The sequence below is a fragment of the Xyrauchen texanus genome, chromosome 17, assembly GCF_025860055.1.
Source record: "Xyrauchen texanus isolate HMW12.3.18 chromosome 17, RBS_HiC_50CHRs, whole genome shotgun sequence".
NCBI lineage: Eukaryota > Metazoa > Chordata > Actinopteri > Cypriniformes > Catostomidae > Xyrauchen > Xyrauchen texanus.
In genome coordinates this window covers 15,085,127-15,103,450 of record NC_068292.1, presented here as the reverse complement: position 1 = coordinate 15,103,450, position 18,324 = coordinate 15,085,127, and the positions used below count along the sequence as shown (strand labels likewise).

Below are 18,324 nucleotides of genomic sequence, written 5' to 3'. Positions count from 1 at the left end.
ATATATATATATTACAGTTTATTTACAGTTGTTCATTGTTAGTTCATAGTGCATTAACTAATGTTAATAAGTACAACTTTTGTTTGAAAATAGTTCATTGTTAGTACATGTTAACAAATGGAACCTTTTTGTAAACTGTTTCCATTTTTTCTTTATGTTTACTTTGTTTTCTTAAACCTCATATTTGAAATGACATAGCATAATCCGGAAGACTTTAGGCAGAGTTTTTGATGTATAATAACTCAAATAAGAATATAAAAAAAGACAGTCCTCCCAGTCCACAGAGAAACAAAAACCTCTGTCTGGTGTGTGACCTGCTTGCTGATAGCCTCTGTCTCAATCCTCCATGTGTAAATCTGTCAAAAAGCAGACAGAATAAGGGGGAGACCATGAACAGACTCACAGGTAATGTCTGAAAGCCATGATTCACATGTCATTCAGAGCAGGGTTAATGCTCAATAATGTGAGGGTGTCAGCAAGTTCAACTTTGTGACATGTTCTATACTTATCTTACTTTAATGTATGAAAAATACAAGTTTAAAACTTTTAAAGTGATAGTTCACCAACATTTTAAACGATCTCATCATTTACTCACCATCATGCATCCCAGTTGTGTATGACTATCTCTTTACAACAGAACACAAATGATGATTTTTTGAAGAATATCTCTGCTCTGTTGGGCCATTCAATGCAATGGTGACCAGATCTGTAACGGTCCAAAAAGTACATAAAGGCAGCATATGATAGATGTGGGTGTGAAACAGATCAATATTTAAGTCCTTTTTAACTCTAAATCTCCACCTTTGATCAGCCCCGATCAGTAGGTGGCGGTATGCACGAAGAATGAGAATCGACAAAAAAAAGAAAATATTTACAAAGTGAAGATTTACAGTAAAAAAATTTACTTAAATATTGATCTGTTTTTTACCCACACCTATCATATCACTTCTGAAGACATGGATTAAACAACTGGAGTCGTGGAGGTTTTCTACAGGTTTTCTGATTACTCCATCTTACATTGTTTGAAAAGATAGTCCCACACCAAACTCACACTCTTGGTTGAGCCAATATTACCATTTTGGGCTGGTCAAGATGTTCTAACCAACAAGAGCAACATTCTTATAGAGCCAGTTACACTTTCAGAAAGTCAACCTACAAATAGTTTACTTCAGTTCTCAATCATATTAAGCTAGGATAGGAGAAAATATTCAAACATAAAAAACAAAGCACTTATGCTTTAAAATAAAGAACCAGAGGAAATAGTGAAAGTACTATACACATTTATAACTTTTATTAATATTCGTTACATTGAAAAAGTCATGAACTTGTCTCTCTGAATGTCAAAATCAATAAAACCTTACAAACTCTTTGTAAACCAAATAAGTAAAACAACTGAGGACATGTTAAACAATAGTGACTGTTAACACTTAAACAGTTGTTTAAACTCAGTGGTCTCAAAATGTATCATACATACAGACCCTTGAAATACAATAGCAGCAAACAACATTTAAACACTGTACTCTACATCTCAAAATAGACAATATTACAGCATTTGGATTGATAATGTACATATACAACATCTGAAGAGAACACTTGCCATTCCTGAATACTTGTAGACACGCAGCTTTAGATCATTAGCCAAAGTCTTGTGAATATACCACTCATTTGTTAGAATATTAAAGGACACGAGAGAAAATAAAAGACTCTTCTTATGAATCAAGTGTATACATTTTAGATTTTTTGGCAGTTAGTATTAATTAAACGTGTTTGTCTTTCTAAATTTTAACAAGGAACATTCAGGTTTTCAAATGATAAACAAAGTTTATCACTCTTAAAATTCCAGCACCACATTGAAAACCAGAACCAAACACAAATGTTGTATGTTAAATTACAGCATTAGAAACCTTTCATATGATATAACTAGTAAGTGATTGTTTATAGGCAAAAAAAGACCCTCAGTATTTTCTACAGCATTTTTACAACATATTTAGACATGGTGCATGAAGAAGATTCTGCACCCAGTTTTTTTCTTTCTTTCAATAAAAGAAGTCTTATACTCATCAGTAATGTTATTTTTGTTTTAACAGAAGTGACCTACAATAAATTGTGTTTTACATACATATGTATAATGTTGGCAGTGCATACAATCAACACTTTTTGTGCCAAGGTATACATCACATCAGTGAGAACCATTGGCTTAAATGTGCTAGTATTTTAGAGCCAAAGTGCATGTATATTAACAAAGCCTACATTAGGGCATTTCTAAAAGCCAAAACCATTATGACTATAATCCCAAATAACATCCGTTAACATTTGGTAAATGTATCAGTCACATGAACTCTACTCTGATCCAGTCCGTTTTAGCCTTTCCAGTCCCAGGGAATACACAGATCCCCATCTTGCATGACAGAATAGAAGTGTGAGACACAGAGACGAAGGCCCTGCATCTGCTGCGATCTCTCCTCCATCAGACGTCTACAGCAGGGGATCATCTGACTGCTTGACACACTGGGCTCTTTAGATAGGCTGCGCAGAGACAAATCCTGCTGACAACTTGAAATGATGTCCTCCTCCTCTGCTTTCAACCTGTGCATGTGAGAATACACTTATGAATATTTCAAAATAAGACCTGGTGCATTTATTCCCCTTCTGTCACTCACTCGACGTTGTCTCGATTGTAGTGACACAAGGGGTCTCTTCTGAGAGCCTCGCGTACCTCTGAACTTGAGAAAAGGCCAATGTCAAGTTGGCAGACATAATTTGTATGCCCCGCCCCCAGACATACGTGTATAAAGGGGAGCGGGTGAGCGAATGTCAGACAGATTTTTTCTTCAGAGCCGAATGGTTGTGTGATCAGCGAGCTGTGTCATGACTGGTTCACCCACCTCTGCAAGAGAGCTTCTGTTGGATGTGACGGCGCATTCCAGCGGCTTTCTCCTCTCTGCATGCTTTCTCCTCTCTGCACGCCTCTTCGACAGTGCTTCTCTCATAAAAGCGTTGACTTCTCTGAAAGATTTTAATTTTCCTCTAAAAGAGTTTGTTTTCTGGAAAAAAAACATACATAAGCAGGCGTTGAACGTCCTTTTCAGGACGCGTCTTTATAAAGATGCCCTTCGCCGCTGTGTAGTTCCTGGATGTGGCCGGTATCGCTCCAGATCCGACGGTCATAGACGCTGCCTCATGTGCCTGGGTAGCGATCACACCAAGGCAGGGTTTGTGTGAATGGATCATGTTCTGAAGGCCTCCGTCTTGCATGCCATGGCTCTCCTGCTGGTACACCAAGCCAGGGCACTCAAAGATCTGCATCAGGGTAGTGCCGATCCCGACGTGCTGCAGGAACTGCGCTCTGCCACCGACCTCGCTCTCAGAGCTATGAAGGTCACAGCGCAAGCACTCGGGCGGGCGATGTCCACCCTCGTGCTCCAGGAACGCCACCTGTGGCTGAACTTGGTCGAGATGCGCGACGTTGACAAAAAACGCCCCCATCTTCCAGTTCGGTCTCTTCGGCGACACCGTCGACGACTTCGCCCAGCAGTTTTCGGCGGTGAAGAAACAGACGGAGGCCATCTCCCACATTATGCCGCGCCGTTGGAGCGCAGGCCGCCCCCCGTCTGCTCACCGTGGGCATCCCCCTGCGAAAAAGCCGACGCCAGCTCCGCCTCAACCCGGGCCCAGCTTTCAGGCCCAGCGTCGAGCGCCCCGCAGGTGGCAACAACACCACTCTGTCCCCCGGTGGAGGGCCAGGAGGAGAATCCTCAGTTCTCCAATTTTACCTTCGGGCTGCGGTACCCAAATGATCAATAATAGAGCAATTTCCTCATGGCACCCCGGCATCAAAACTTTGCAGTCCTGGCTCCCCGGACACGGCCACCTCGCCTCCGGACCCACAGCTTCTCTAAGAAAAAGTGTGGCATCCTCGTGGGCACTGGCCCATGGCACCTCCCTAGCAGACATCTGCAGAGCAGCGGCTGGGCAAAACCCAACACCTTTGCTAGGTTCTACAACCTCAGGGTTAAGTCGGTCTCATCCCGTGTTTTACAGGTCCGAGCCGGTAGAACTCGGTAATATGGAACAACCGACCAGGTGTTCCGCATGCACCTTGTGCCTTTCACCCCGCTGATCCAGTGTGCCTTCTTTCCCAGGTGAGCCAACAAGCTCTCGCTACCTGGATGCTCTTCCCTCCCTAGCCCTCTGGCCGCTGATTCAGTTGAGGAATTTGCCGCCAGACCCACCACAAGTCGAGTGCTCCATGCTGTCTTGACAACCCCTGTGTGTATTTGCCACAAGGTACCTCCCCCCCCAGTCTGGGCAGGTTGTGGTCTCCGCAGGGCATTTTCCCGCTGAAAGAATAGGAACGGGAAAGGATGCCTTCCCTGACACATCTGTAGCGTTAAGATTGCCCCAGCCGCTATTAACTCTATGACGAGAAACGTAGAGAGAGAAAAGGCGCAGCTGGCTCCCATCCCAAGTCATGTCACCTGTTCCCGTACGGGTACTGGAACCTAAGAGCGGTACATGAAACCTTTTATTGCGGGCGATGGGGAGGGTTACGTGCAGCTGACCCAGCTGCTTCTAGCATGCAACAACCTGCTTGCACCGGCTCGGCAGCCACGTAACACAGGTTAGTGCATGGTATTTTTTAAGTGGGACCCCTTGCGTCACTACAATTGACACAACGTCGAGTGAGTGACAGAAGGGGAACATCATGGTTACTGTTGTAACCTCTATTCCCCGATGGAAAGAACGAGATGTTGTGTTCCCCTTGCCATGTCACTATCCCTACCACTGTAATGTGCCATAACCGTATTCTCGGCTCCTTAGTGAAAACCTGTCTGACATTTGCTCGCCCACTCCCCTTTATAGCCGTATGTCCGGGGGCAAGGCATGCAAATTCTGTCTGCCAACTTGACATTGGCCTTTTCTCAAGTTCAGAGGTATGCGAGGCTCTCAGATGAGACCCCTTGTGTCACTACAATCGACACAACGTCGAGTGAGTGCCAGAAGGGGAACGGATGTTACAACAGTAACCATGACGTTAAGAATGTACTGTAAACACGGTCAATTTTGATTACATGTTGTCCTTAAAGGTAAAATTCACCCAAAAATAAAAAGTATGTCATAATTTACTCACTCTCCTTTTGTACCAAAATGCAAACTTATGCATTTAACTACTGGGAACTACTGTATACTCATGCCACATGAAGCCACCAAACATCAAACGGGAATAAATAAAACAACTTGCATTACTCACAGGGGTGAATGTCACCTCCGTTACATGCAAGCCTCTGTATGTCAGCACTCTCACCAATTGAGAAGACGCAGTGTGCCACTGAAGGTGCATTAATGTCCAGACAATCCAAAATCATCCAAGGTGTGTGATGACGCCCAACTGAACATAGCAAAAACCTACTGGGTATAAACTCCTTAAACATTGCCCACGACAACTCCATGGCAAGAGTTCAATGAGTTGAGTGTTAAGTGCACGTGCACTACCTCAACCAACAGCTGTAAAATGCGAAGAGGTCATAGCAGGCACCATCCGATGCAAAATATTTGCTTATGCAGCAGTTCAGGTCGGCAAAACAGACAAACTGAAATAGGCTGCTATTCATAGGCGGAAAGGACGTGTGCATGATTTGAGGAATGTACTCTACACTGGGGCAAATCACTCTGTCATAGCTTGGCACAGACTTATTGCAGTGAAGTGCACCTCTACATGTAAAATAAATAATTGACTTGAAGCAAAAGTGAAGTGCAGCCTTTGCACAATATAAACTTTAGAATAGACAGATTCACACCCCCTGAAAAATCCCAAGGAGGCATGACCAACATTAAAGTTTGGGAACTGAATTAAATGGAGTGCACTAGGGGAAGTGTCGTTGATCCCTTCATGACATGATGAAATCATCACTAGACAGTCACTAGGTTTTCAGAGATGAGAAAGGATGACGATGATCAAACAACCCGTTAGAATACCTGAATATATGCACAAACTGGCACTAATATGGCACAGTGCACCACTGAGGACAATGGCACGCTAAGTACAAAGACTTCTCGTAGAAGGCTTTAACAGTGTGAATAGTAACAATGTTGAATTGCCGTCCATCATCATGCTCATGTCCATAGGTTTCCCAATGTCTGAGTAAGATCTGAGTAGTGTGACACACAGCTCTCATATTAAAAAGCTGATGAAGATGATATAAAAATGTGTGTTATCGTGCAACGCGAAGAGCGTTGGCCTTGCCAAAATGATCCCAGATTTATTTATTTGTCGGTCGGTCAAAGCGATAACAGATGCTCACTGAACCACATCAGAAATGGGTATGACAGCCGTAATTGCTTGATTATTCACATTAATCGAATTCCTTTACTTGTTTGTGTCACATAGATGTCACATATTTCATCTGACCAGATCATGTTTGCTTCGCTCAGTATGAAACGAAAACGATTGAAAATGGCCAGTAATTCTCAAAATCCGAAGTGGAATTGAACCTGTATGGTCGCTCACGTATGGCCTTCTCAAGGATAACTCCCTTCCACAAGGCATCTCAGTGATGACGTGTACATCGGGATTCCTCACATGAGCAGGAGGAGTTTTGTCTGTCTGTCTATCCATCCATCAAGATCTATATATTATAGATCAGTGGGGGGTTCCGCCATGGACTCAGCGGAAGTGGCATGGAACAAACACTGAACATGACCCAGTAGATTGGTATAACAATGCTAAAGAACATCCGGCACACTCAAGCTCCAGAATACTGGTAGTGCCACATTAATTTCCAAATGGTAGTACCGTGACTACGGTGACACACTAATAACTGCTGTATATATCGCTTGCTGCTCAGACTGCATCGGAACCAGTACAGCATAAGGCTTGTGTGTTGGGTCCTGAGCACCCACACAATGCATCCAAACAGCACGAATGGTATCATAATACACAGATGGTATCATACCGTAGATATTAAGATATCGTATCATAGCAACACTAGATATATCACAGATAAATTATACCATATCATATGATTTGCATGACAGACAAGATTCACGTTTACACATCTGGGAAATGTGCAAGGTGACATGGCCAGTAATTCTCAAAATTACTGGCCATTTTAGTAAGCCTAAATCATTAATTAGGCTACTGCCTTTTTATGATATGAATAAAGAAACACAACCACTCTCTGTCATGACAGACAAGCTTTTTTATTTCCCCGCGTTTTTCTACCCAAATTGCCAAATTCCCAATGTGCTTCATGTCCCCAAGGTGGTGTAGTGATCTCAGTTGCCTACATTTCAGAGACTGTCAAGCCACATCTTATCATGTGGATAGTTGAGCGCATTACCGTGGAGACGTAGCGCATGTGGAGATCCACGCTATTCTCCGAGGCATCCATCCAACTCACTACGCGCCAAACCGAGAGCGAGAACCACACATTATAGTGACCTTGATGAGGTTACCCCATGTCCCTCAACCCTCCCTAGCAACAGGGCCAATTTGGTTACTTAGGAGACCTGGCTGGAGTCACTCAGCATGTTATTTACCTTATATGCCGTGACAGATAAGCTTTGTTGCCTATGGGCTTGAGCTCAATGCCTAGAAATGTTATTCATTGGGAAGAGAATAAAACTTTTTTTTAGAGATTTAAACAGAATCCCAGAGCCTGTGGGAGGCGAATCTAGGCATTCATCTGAGGAAAAACCTGCTCCCTCAAATCCTGTATGCTAAAATTTTGCACACCCCGGTAAGGCTATGTTAATACCACCTTACACAATTTATAAATATGCAAGGTAACAGTGACAAAACGGGAGGATATGAAAATTAATATTCTATTCCTTAAAAAGCAAACCTCTGGTATGAACTGGGTAATATTGCTATATGAAGGGAAGCGTCTTGTTTGATTGACATGAACCCATAGTGGGGAACCGCACAGAGTGGCACTAAAGTGTGTGAACATTGTGAACTTTTTTTTCATTCAACTTTCTCATGTCCATAAGACGCAACCTCCCGTCTTTCCCAAGAGCAAGGAAATAGCAGGCATAAAATAGCACATTCCGAGACCGGAAGACCAAGAGACTCTTCTCTTAGCACACTGGAAAACTTTCACAACAGCTGGCATCACAACCCCTTGAAAATGTTGAGTGGTGCTCAAACAGAGGAAACTCACAGTCTGACACATGCGATAGGCTGCTACATGCCTTCACTTAGAGACATGTCAATGTCAAATGAAAGTCAATGCGCTTCCCAGGCAGTGTGGTTTCTCCTCAGTGAGTAAGAAACACTCAAAAGGAACCTGAATAAGAAACCTCTGGTGAAGGAAGACCCTTCAAAACACATTTGAGCAAAGAGTTTGGATCCTTCTCACTGAGAAAACAGAGTGATCAGAGTATGATTGCCTGATTTTAAAGCAGGTCTTATTGACAGGGGCCATGGAGAGCAAAAGATCGAAAGACTCAATATAAAAGGGGCACTCAGAGGAATCCCTCTCACCACTACCTACTGTCATGTTGATACACTGACATATTTTTGACGATCTTGCCTGATGGTAATGACCAAGCAATGTAATAGGGAGATCCAGGGCCAGATCTAGAGGGGTGCTGGGGTGGGATTCGCCCCCACAAATGATCCCTATGCTCCCCCAAGTGCAAGTTAATTTTCTTCTAGCAAAGAATTCTACAAACAGCGCCCAGAGGAGGGAGCATAAACTCACAACCAGTAGGATAGTTAAACTGAAGGGATGCATTGCAGAGAAATGCGTGAATGTTATTGTTCTGGCTAGACGCGTTTGGGCACACAATTACAGCTGACCATGACGAGCGTGAGGTGTTCTTCCAGCGAGGTGAAGAGCTGAAGAATGACGGGATTGCACAGGCGATTTTTATGGTATTTGTAAACCAGCCAGGTGGGTAGGCCTACCTAGTGTTGCCTTGCATCAGTGGCCTTTCAGGCGTGAATAGAGGTGTCTTCAGTAGAGTATGCGAGAGCGCGATTTCCCATACTCAGTGTGTTTTACAAAGTGAACAGACTGAATGGGAACCTATTTGACATTCTTTCTTCCCTAAAACATAAAAGGATATGTTGGGCAAAATGTTATGTAGGACTGGGTAAAAATACAGATTTTCTGATGCATTGTGATCTTCATTTGAACAATCTCTATATGGAATCTTGAATCCCAAGATCGATGTTTTATGATATGCGCAACTCTCTACAATGGAAGAAATTCACTCTCGTATGCAACCAAATTAAGTGCTATGTGACTATAAATGTCTGTGATTAGCCACTGGCTGGTAAATGTTCAGATTTCATTCACCAGTATATTGGCTAAGAAGTTTAGCATCATTTCACTGTGTGTTGATAGTAAAGGTTGTTCCGATTTATTTGTGTCCAAAGACGAGATCCATGCATACCATTTGTCATTGAACAATGTCTCTTTTAATACCCTTTCTGTTCTCTATAGTCAGTTGTTGATCAAACACAACAACAAAATTAACATTTCTATTAATTCTAATCATGCATACAGTAGCACAGATCAGATAAAGCCATTCGGGTCTCTCTCGTTAGCATGTGCTCATTTACAGACGCTCTTCACAGAAATGCTGGCTTTGTTAAAGAGACGGTACCGGTTTTAAGCACATGTTCTACAAATCAATGTAAATACTTGTAAATAGTATAAATAATGCATTCAACAATACACATGTAACAAAATATATTATCATATTTATTGATGGAATACATGAATTTGTACATTTTTAAAAAACAAAATGTGACCAGAATGATTACAAGTAAAAAAGACCTATAATTTATCAAATTAATATTTTCGTAATGTACCTAGTAAGAAGGTCCCTCTATAAATAACAGCATTAGCTGGGAGAGAATTTCTTTCAAATGTATGCAAAATAGATATTATAACTGAAATATATCCATATAAATCAACACTGAATCGAAAACTTGTGAATTGGAATCGAATCGGGAAGTCTGTAGCAATTCCCAGCCCTAATGTTAGGTACTGACAGCCTCAGTCACCATTCACTGTCATTGAATCTTTTTTCCATACGATGACAGTGAATGGTGACTGAGGCTGGTATTGTTTCTAACATCACTTCTTGTGTTCCAGAGAAGAACGAAAGTCATCTGAGTTTGGAACAACATGTGGGTTAGTTTCAATGTTGGGTGAGCGATCCCTTTAAGTGTTATGACAGGTCAGCACTCACTGGTCTTTGTGTTGGATGCGCCTCCGGGCCTCCTTAGCCTGACTCCTGAGGAAGTTCTGCAGCAGGAGGGTATCACACATGGTGGGGATGATGAAGTGCCCCATCTCATGCAGGCAGGGGGTGGAGCGATCACTATGGCAACAGAACAAAATTGAAAACACAATGACTGAGTAGACCTTAAGCATCACAAAATGCTTAACATCGACCAGAACCATGACCAGCAAGGCTATATCAGCCAGAAACTAGAGAATAAGATAGAAATGAACAGACGACAACACGTCCTTTCATCTTCAATCTGATGTTAATTGTCCAATACGTTTTCTCTTCTGTTTAATTTTTACGTTTATCTTTAATCTTTTCCTCTCAGTAGAACACTATTCTTTACAAAGATTAGATGATTTCACAGAGCAATCTATTTAAAGCTGAAGTGTGTCATTTCCCTAATTAAAACATTAAAAAAATATATTTCTTTATAAAACATGCACATAATACCTGGGACATTTATTAAGATTTCATGTTGTTTTTAAGCTTAAATTATTTCACTCAGATTTGCCTGCACATGACTTGACTTGACATGCAACCATGGGATCCAGTGTATTTTTTGTATTGAGCACCCTAACTTAAATGTATGAATAACACAGAAAACACAAAAATATACAAATGGCTGGAATGGAAGTATATGATTCTTTACTTCTCCAGCATCATGGTGAGGCCATGCAGACTGCGGGGATGCAGCGAGAGGCGCTGGGGCAACAGTCTCTTGTGGAAGTTGTTAAGGGTACTGTAGTGCTCCTCCAGGGGCAGAGTGGGGCCCAACCACTCGATATGGATCACTTGAATCCCACCCAACAGGTGACTGATGCGCTCCTTCAGCCAGTACGACTGCTGGAACAGACTGCGGTAACTGGGTAATCGTTCAAAGAGCTGAACATACACACGTAGACAGACACAAACACACACATTGCATCCATCACAGGCAGCATAACTGTTTGCAATACAATCTAAGCATTTTAAAAGTAAAAATGACATTAACACTTATTTAAAAAATAAGCTTTACCTTTGTCCACTGGTGGTGGACATCCATTGTTCCTAACATCACATGACCTGAGGCATTCATCCCTGATTGGTCAGTAAAAACTATTATATGTCCTATGATTTGGAGAAGAAAGGAGTAAATATTTGTACGCATTAAACATTTCATCTTATAAAAACATATTTCCATGGCTACCTCTCAGGTTGTGCAGAACTTCAGGGCTTTGTGTGGAGAGACGACTCAAGCTCTGCAGCTGACAACTTTTGTGTGCGACTCCCCATTTGCGCTGCCACCTACAGGAGAGAGAACCACACAACTGTAGAAAAAAAAAAATATATATATATATATATATATATATATAAATATATAACAACAACATATTAAACAGGATTGTCTACAAATATAAAGTCCTTTAATGTGTCAAATAGTTCCAAATAGAATAGAACCTTTATTGCTGCACAATCAGGGCCAGTTGAATTTCTTCCATATGACGTTGGCATAGAACAGCACATTAGACATACTGTATTAGAGGTTTTTTTTCAATTTTTCAATTGAACAAAGTTTCATTTTAAATCATTAAATATGTATTTAAATCATTACATTTATGCATTTGGCAGACGCTTTTATCCAAAGCGACTTACAGTGCAGTTATTACAGGGACAATCCCCCTGGAGCAACCTGGAGTCAAGGGCCTTGCTCAAGGGCCCAACAGTGGCATCTTGGTGGTGCTGGGGCTTGAACCCCCAACCTTCTGGTCAGTAACCATGAGCCTCAAACACTGAGCCATCACTGCCTCATTAAACAATAATTAAATGCATTGTGAATTAACTAAATGCATCATTAAATAAATAACTGATTATTTAAATCATTAAATACATATAGTGAATGAATTACATGCAACATTCAATAATTAAATAACTATTTTAATATATCAAGAAATACATAATGAAACATAATGAAAAAAAAAACCTATAAAAATATTAAATAAATAAAACATTTAATAAATAAATGTCCATTGTATTTAATTTTAGCACTATTTTGAATCCATTTTCTTTTTCAGGGTTAACTTTAAATTTACAAACTTTGCACATTTTGCACTCAACTTTAGACTGCTGACATTCTGAGCCAATGAGAAAGTCTCAAAGGACTGCTGATCACACCTACATGCTTTGATTGACGTGTCGGTAATTCTCTTGTTTAAATGAAAAAGATCCCAAAGCAAGCTCTTAAATGAAAATGGAGGTGGAGAGCTACTGTTTAAATGAAATTAATTCAAAGCTAGAGCTGAAATGAAATACATGGGAGAATTTATGTACCATTTTAATGATGCATTTAATTCATTCACTACGTATTTAATGATTTATTTAAATATTTATATAATGACACATTTAATTAATTCACTATGTATTTAATTATTTATTTAAATCTTTATTTCATGATTTAATCATACATTGAATCAATTCACTATGCATTTAAATATTTCTTTATTTAATTAATTATTTAATGATGCAAATAAGTAACTCAATATGTAATTAATGATTTATTTAATTATTTAGTTTTGAGTAATTTGGCCCTCCATACTTTCCTGTCCCGTAGTATAACTTCAAATAAATGCTTTTTTTTATTTTTTATAATTGTAATTTCGGAATATATTAAAATAGCTCTAATCCTTTTAATTGTGTCTTTTTCATTTCATTTTCCTAATTTTAAGAGTGTCGAAAAATCCTCATGCATTTTCCAGAATATATTTGGCTTTTTAACCTCATATTTTTCATTTGATATTTATGTGTACAATTTCTATTTATTTATTTATTATTATTATTATTATTATTATTACTACAAAGAATCACTGCCCCTTAATACTGTTGTCATGCCGAGTACTTTCAATGTTCTTAAAAAATTTCTTTTTTAAAATTACATTTCTTTAAAATTGTATAAATGCATAGTTAATTAAGGGTTAGCTAACTTAGTGTTAGCAAGTTCAAGGCTCATCGAACATTTTTTATTAGTCATTACAATTACCAAGTCATTACCATAACACAAAATACCAAAAACCTTCAGACTTTACCAAGTACATACAAGTAGACATACCAAAGTACACTTAAAGTTTCAACAAGTCCATGATCTGATCTTAATTCATGTGATAAATGTTTTAACTTTGACAAAACATATTTTTATGAAGTTTAATTTTTGAAGTAGTCAAATGTGCACCTACGTATATGACGAATCACCCATTACAGGTTTAATCTCCCTGTAGTAATGCAGGATCTATGAGGGCTGTAAGGGTGGGTTAGGGCTGACCTGATATCCAGCAGTCCCAGTTTCTGAATCAGCTCTCTTTTCAGTCTCTTCTGCTCCTCACGCCGGGGCAGACTGGCATTCTGTTTCTTTGTGGCATCTGGCTCATTGTTCCTCAGCCATAAACTGAAGACAGAGAAGCAAACAGACAAAGAGAGACAATGGTTCAGATCTGCCATTGGTTTAAACCAAGAAACATTATATTTCTCAATTTCATCAAAGAATACTGCCAATAAAAAATATCCATCACATAAGATTCACTAACCTGTATATATTACATTTAACATTTTCTGTCAGTGTATTTTGGTGTATTGTCTATTCAGTGTTCAAATTCCTTAAAAGGAGTCTGCTGTTGTCTGTGATTTCCTGAACTTATGTTTTAGGCTATGGGGATCACTGAAGGGTTTTTGTTGAGCCAAAAAGAACCCGTAGCCCTGGACACACCTTATTATTATTATTATTATTCCTTCTATTAAAAGCGACAAAAACACTGTCAAGTAATTAGGGCTTAGATCTGTGTGGTTAATTATATATATTGTATACTGCTGTATGTATATACACTCACCAGCCACTTTATTAGGTACACCTGTACATCTACATAGCCATGCGATTATCTAATCAGCCAATCGTGAGGCAGCAGTGCAGAGTATAAAATCATTCAGATACGGGTCAGGAGCTTCAGTTAATGTTCACATCAACCATAAGAATGGGGGGTGTGATCTCAGTGATTTCAACCGTGACATGATTGTTGATGCCAGACGGGCTGGTTTGAGTATTTCTGTAACTGCTGATCTCCTCGGATTTTCATGCACAACAGTCTCTAGTGTGTATAGAGAATGGTGCCAAAAACATCCAGCGAGCGGCAGTTCTGTGGATGAAAACGGCTTGTTAATATCAGAGGTGAATGGCCAGACTGATCCAAGCTGACAGGAAGGTGACAGTAACCCAAACAACCACATGTTACAACAGTGCTATGCTGAAAAGCATTTCTGAACATGCAACACGTCGAACATTGAGGCGGCAGAAGACCCTTCCAGGTAGCACTAATGTCATCTAAGAACAGAAAACTGAGGCTCACCAATACTGGACAGTAGATCATTGGAAAAACATCACCTGTTCTGACAAATCTGGATTTCTGCTGAGGTACACAGATGATAGGCAATCACTGAGATCAAATTTTTCCTCATTCTGATGGTTGATGTGAACATTAACTGAAGCTCTTGACCAGTATCTGCATGATTTTATAGATTACACTGCTGCCACATGATTGGCTGATTAGATAATCACATGAATAAGTAGATGTACAGGTGTACCTAATAAAGTGGCCGGTGTGTGTATGTATATACACACACACACACACACACATACAATAAAATGAATGCATTTAATCATTTCCCCGGACCATAATAAGGAATATTCCTACCCTCTGAGCAATTTAAGCTTGAAACCTGGGGCAGAAAGAGGAACTCCAGCTGTATAGGCAACACGCAGCTGTACAGATAACAAACCACATTCAGGCTTGCTTGACACTAGCAGCACAGTAAGATGAAGCACACCAAATTGTGTGCGAATCATAAAAATGTCTATGACAATTTCGAAAAAGTAGAAAATATTTTTCTTGCAGAACTGTAAATCCATTCAACCATTTCATTCGGGAGCACTGAATGATTCAATTCAAGGACCAAAGGACAAATTTGTAATTTTAACCCCCAAAATAACACTTAGTAAACATTTATCCATGGCATTTGGCTTTCATCATCATATATGTTTTTCTTTCATCAAAAAGTATGAACAAAATAATAAAGTTCAACCAGAGAAGTTTCTGACATTTGGTGGATTTGACATTAAATAATTATTTCGTAATTTATAATATGTTGTTTTAAGTTAATGAGCAAAAATAATAATCAGCACCTGAGTGTGGGCTCCACTTTGCTGGCTTGTTCTAACTCCTCCTCTGGGTCTCTAAACCCTGTAAAAGAGTAGTAAGTCTTGTCCCATTTGATGGGCCGGTAGAAAGGTGTGTTTCCAGACTGTGGCGCTGAGTTCTTTCTGGTTTCAGCTTTGAGCAGATCCTGCATATGCTTATCTGAAAGGTGACAGGACTTCAGAACATCCAGCACTGTGTTCAGAACATCCCTAGACTGCAGAGTGAAACTCACAGAGCGAAATCCTAGGAATAAATATGGGCAGATACCGTTAGTTGTCACCCACATACCACTCATACAACCATGTATTGAATAAAAGCTCTGCAGATACCTAATAATGTCACATGAACAAAATTATTAATATGGAAAACAAACAAACTTTTCAAGCAGTTCAAAGACGGGTTAAACTTCACGATTTACATGCTGTGAACTGATCTTACTTGAGAAAAGCAGGCTGTCATCAGAGTCAGTTCTTTCCTTTGTGTCCCTGATATAAAAAGTGAGGTTTGTAGGTTTGGGGGACCTCGCCCCCGGCTTTTGAAGATTTTCCAGATAACCATTTAGTCTTTTGAGGGAGTTTTCATTTACTTCCTGCAACACAAATATGAAACAGAACTGATCTTAGAACAAACACAAAACACTTGTGCCTGGTCTGTAGAGAGTAGATAGAAATATTACCATAACTCATATATTACAATCAAATAGCTTTATGCATGCAATACAAATCCTATTTGGGGCTTATGTATATGATAAAAAGTTCTAATTAATGATTACTCTCTCTCTTGGATGCTGGCCAAAGAAATCAGGGTGCACTGCAAAGTAAAAGGGCCGCAGGGCATTAATGGCATCCGCTCCTGAGAGATTCCTCCTCTGAACGATCCAAGCAGAAACACATCTACCACCAAGCCTACATGAGTGAAAAATAGCTTGGTTCAATGCATGAGAACAATAATACAGGAAATTTTCATTGCTTTGAAATCTAAGTACTGGCCTTTAAAGTGATATTGCCATTAATCCCAAAAGTTTGAGACTTTTAGAGATTTTCCAAAGAGTTTAGAACAGTTTTTTTTTAATCTTTCTTTTCTGATTTGGGTTAATCTTACCTCATATAAGGCAGGAAGTAGGTCACACACATCACGTTAGCTGCTGCTGGCAAGAGAAATTAAGGTACATGAGACCAGATGACAGACTTTAGAAGCTTCAGCAGGACAGTATCAGAGGACAGAGATTACACTGAATTTCTCGATAACAGATTAACGCTAGATCCATGGATGTAATAAAATATTCAAAATTGGTGGGAATCAATTGTGTCCCCAAACCGCAAAACTTCATTATGCTATTTATTTTTCCCCATTAAAGGGATAGTTCACCCAAATTTGAAGAACTCACCCTCATACCATCCCAGATGTGTCTGACTTTCTTTCTTCTGCAGAACACAAATGAAGATTTTTAGAAGAATATCTCAGCTCTGTAGATCCATACAATGCAAGTGAATGATGACCTTCAAAACACAGATGAAAGCTTCAAAAAGGCAGCATAAAAGTATGGTGTTTTGTTTTGTGATCAGCAGAAAGTCATCTGGGATGGCATGAGGGTGAGTTAATGATGAGAGAATTTTCATTTTTGGGAGAACTATCCCTTTAAGTGGCATAATGTTGCTTGTTCTCTCTCAGGTTCTCTCTCACAAAACAGTTGCTTTGCAGCTTTATTAAATCTCAAGGACTACCTACCCAACCAATTTAATAATTCACATGACACTTGAAACTTTACATACTGTTATGTTTATTTATATAATTTTGTTCGTTAGAATATTGTGCAAACTTCCATATGTTATAATGTCTCCCACAAATTCCTGACATGTGCTGTCTTGTGTTTACTAAGTTTTCTCTGATAATGTCAGTCTGTTTACCTGCATAGCATAATTTGTATCATGCTAATGTTCCACCATGACTTGTTATAGAAAATGTTAGACAGCAACAACATTTTAAATCGAGTAGTCTTGAAGTGTGATTTTGACCTACAGTACTTAAACTGCAATTACTACAATCTCTTATATTGACACATCAAAAACTAACGAAAAGCAACATTTGTGCCCCAAAACAAATTACTACAATAGCGTGCCATTAGATTTAGTCTAAGTTTGACAGCATTCAATACACACACTGTAATTTTAACACATAACACTGATCAACAACAAAAGTGTAAACAAGAACATAAACTATCTGCGCTTTAAATAAACATATTAGCACATGACTGGACCAATCAAACACAGAATTCATGTCTGCATGAGATCGAAATGTCAACAACACCATAAAATGATTTACCCGTGATTATGTCCCATGTTCGCTGTGGTTAAAACTCTAGTGTACCCCATTCAGGCCATGTAATCCAGATAGAAGACATCGACTGCCTATGTCTGGCTGTTAAAACGGTCTACAATCCAGACAGGAGTAATCGCTTGCAAATCTTTGTTAATGTATTTTGTGGATTTTCACGAAACGCTTATATGTGTTGAATTTTGTGCCATCCTGAAATTCAAATACGATGTTAAGGAAATGCAAGAAGGCATGAAACTTGAATGATTTTATGGAGTGGCTTCAAAACTGTGAGAGTAAAATATAAAAAGCTATCTATTGTATAAGCATAATGGACAGAGTACTTTTAAATGATTGTTGTCTTTTTCAATACAACAGATATCCATAAAAATGCCATTATAAAATAATTTTATGTGACAATTTACCTGGATATCTAAGCAATTGAGTAGGCTATTAGAGATCTGTCAGGAAGATGCCTGCCCTTTCAATTTAAAGGAATAGTTCACCAACAGATTAAACAATAATTAAGTTGGCTTGTGAGAGCCAA

The 18,324-nt window shown here is 39.4% G+C and overlaps 1 protein-coding gene across 4 annotated transcripts; it reads right to left on the bottom strand.

Moving 5' to 3' along the window:
* Positions 1 to 1,241: 1,241 nt before the first annotated feature.
* On the bottom strand, positions 1,242 to 17,855 carry LOC127657525 (T-cell activation inhibitor, mitochondrial-like). Of its 4 annotated transcripts, none has more exons than XM_052146365.1 (12): positions 17,787 to 17,851; positions 16,852 to 16,963; positions 16,566 to 16,611; positions 16,237 to 16,369; positions 15,903 to 16,053; positions 15,449 to 15,707; positions 13,541 to 13,663; positions 11,435 to 11,532; positions 11,264 to 11,355; positions 10,898 to 11,130; positions 10,207 to 10,338; positions 1,242 to 2,586 (listed from the first exon to the last, which is right to left on the bottom strand). In XM_052146365.1, the coding sequence occupies exons 3-12, from the start codon at positions 16,595 to 16,597 to the stop codon at positions 2,361 to 2,363; spliced, it is 1,479 nt and encodes a 492-aa protein (XP_052002325.1). In that variant the 5' UTR covers positions 16,598 to 16,611; positions 16,852 to 16,963; positions 17,787 to 17,851; the 3' UTR covers positions 1,242 to 2,360. The 4 variants fall into 4 exon arrangements, with proteins under 4 accessions (XP_052002325.1, XP_052002324.1, XP_052002323.1 ...); XM_052146364.1 differs by having other exon boundaries at positions 16,566 to 16,608; XM_052146363.1 differs by lacking the exon at positions 16,852 to 16,963 and having other exon boundaries at positions 17,787 to 17,855.
* Positions 17,856 to 18,324: the final 469 nt, after the last annotated feature.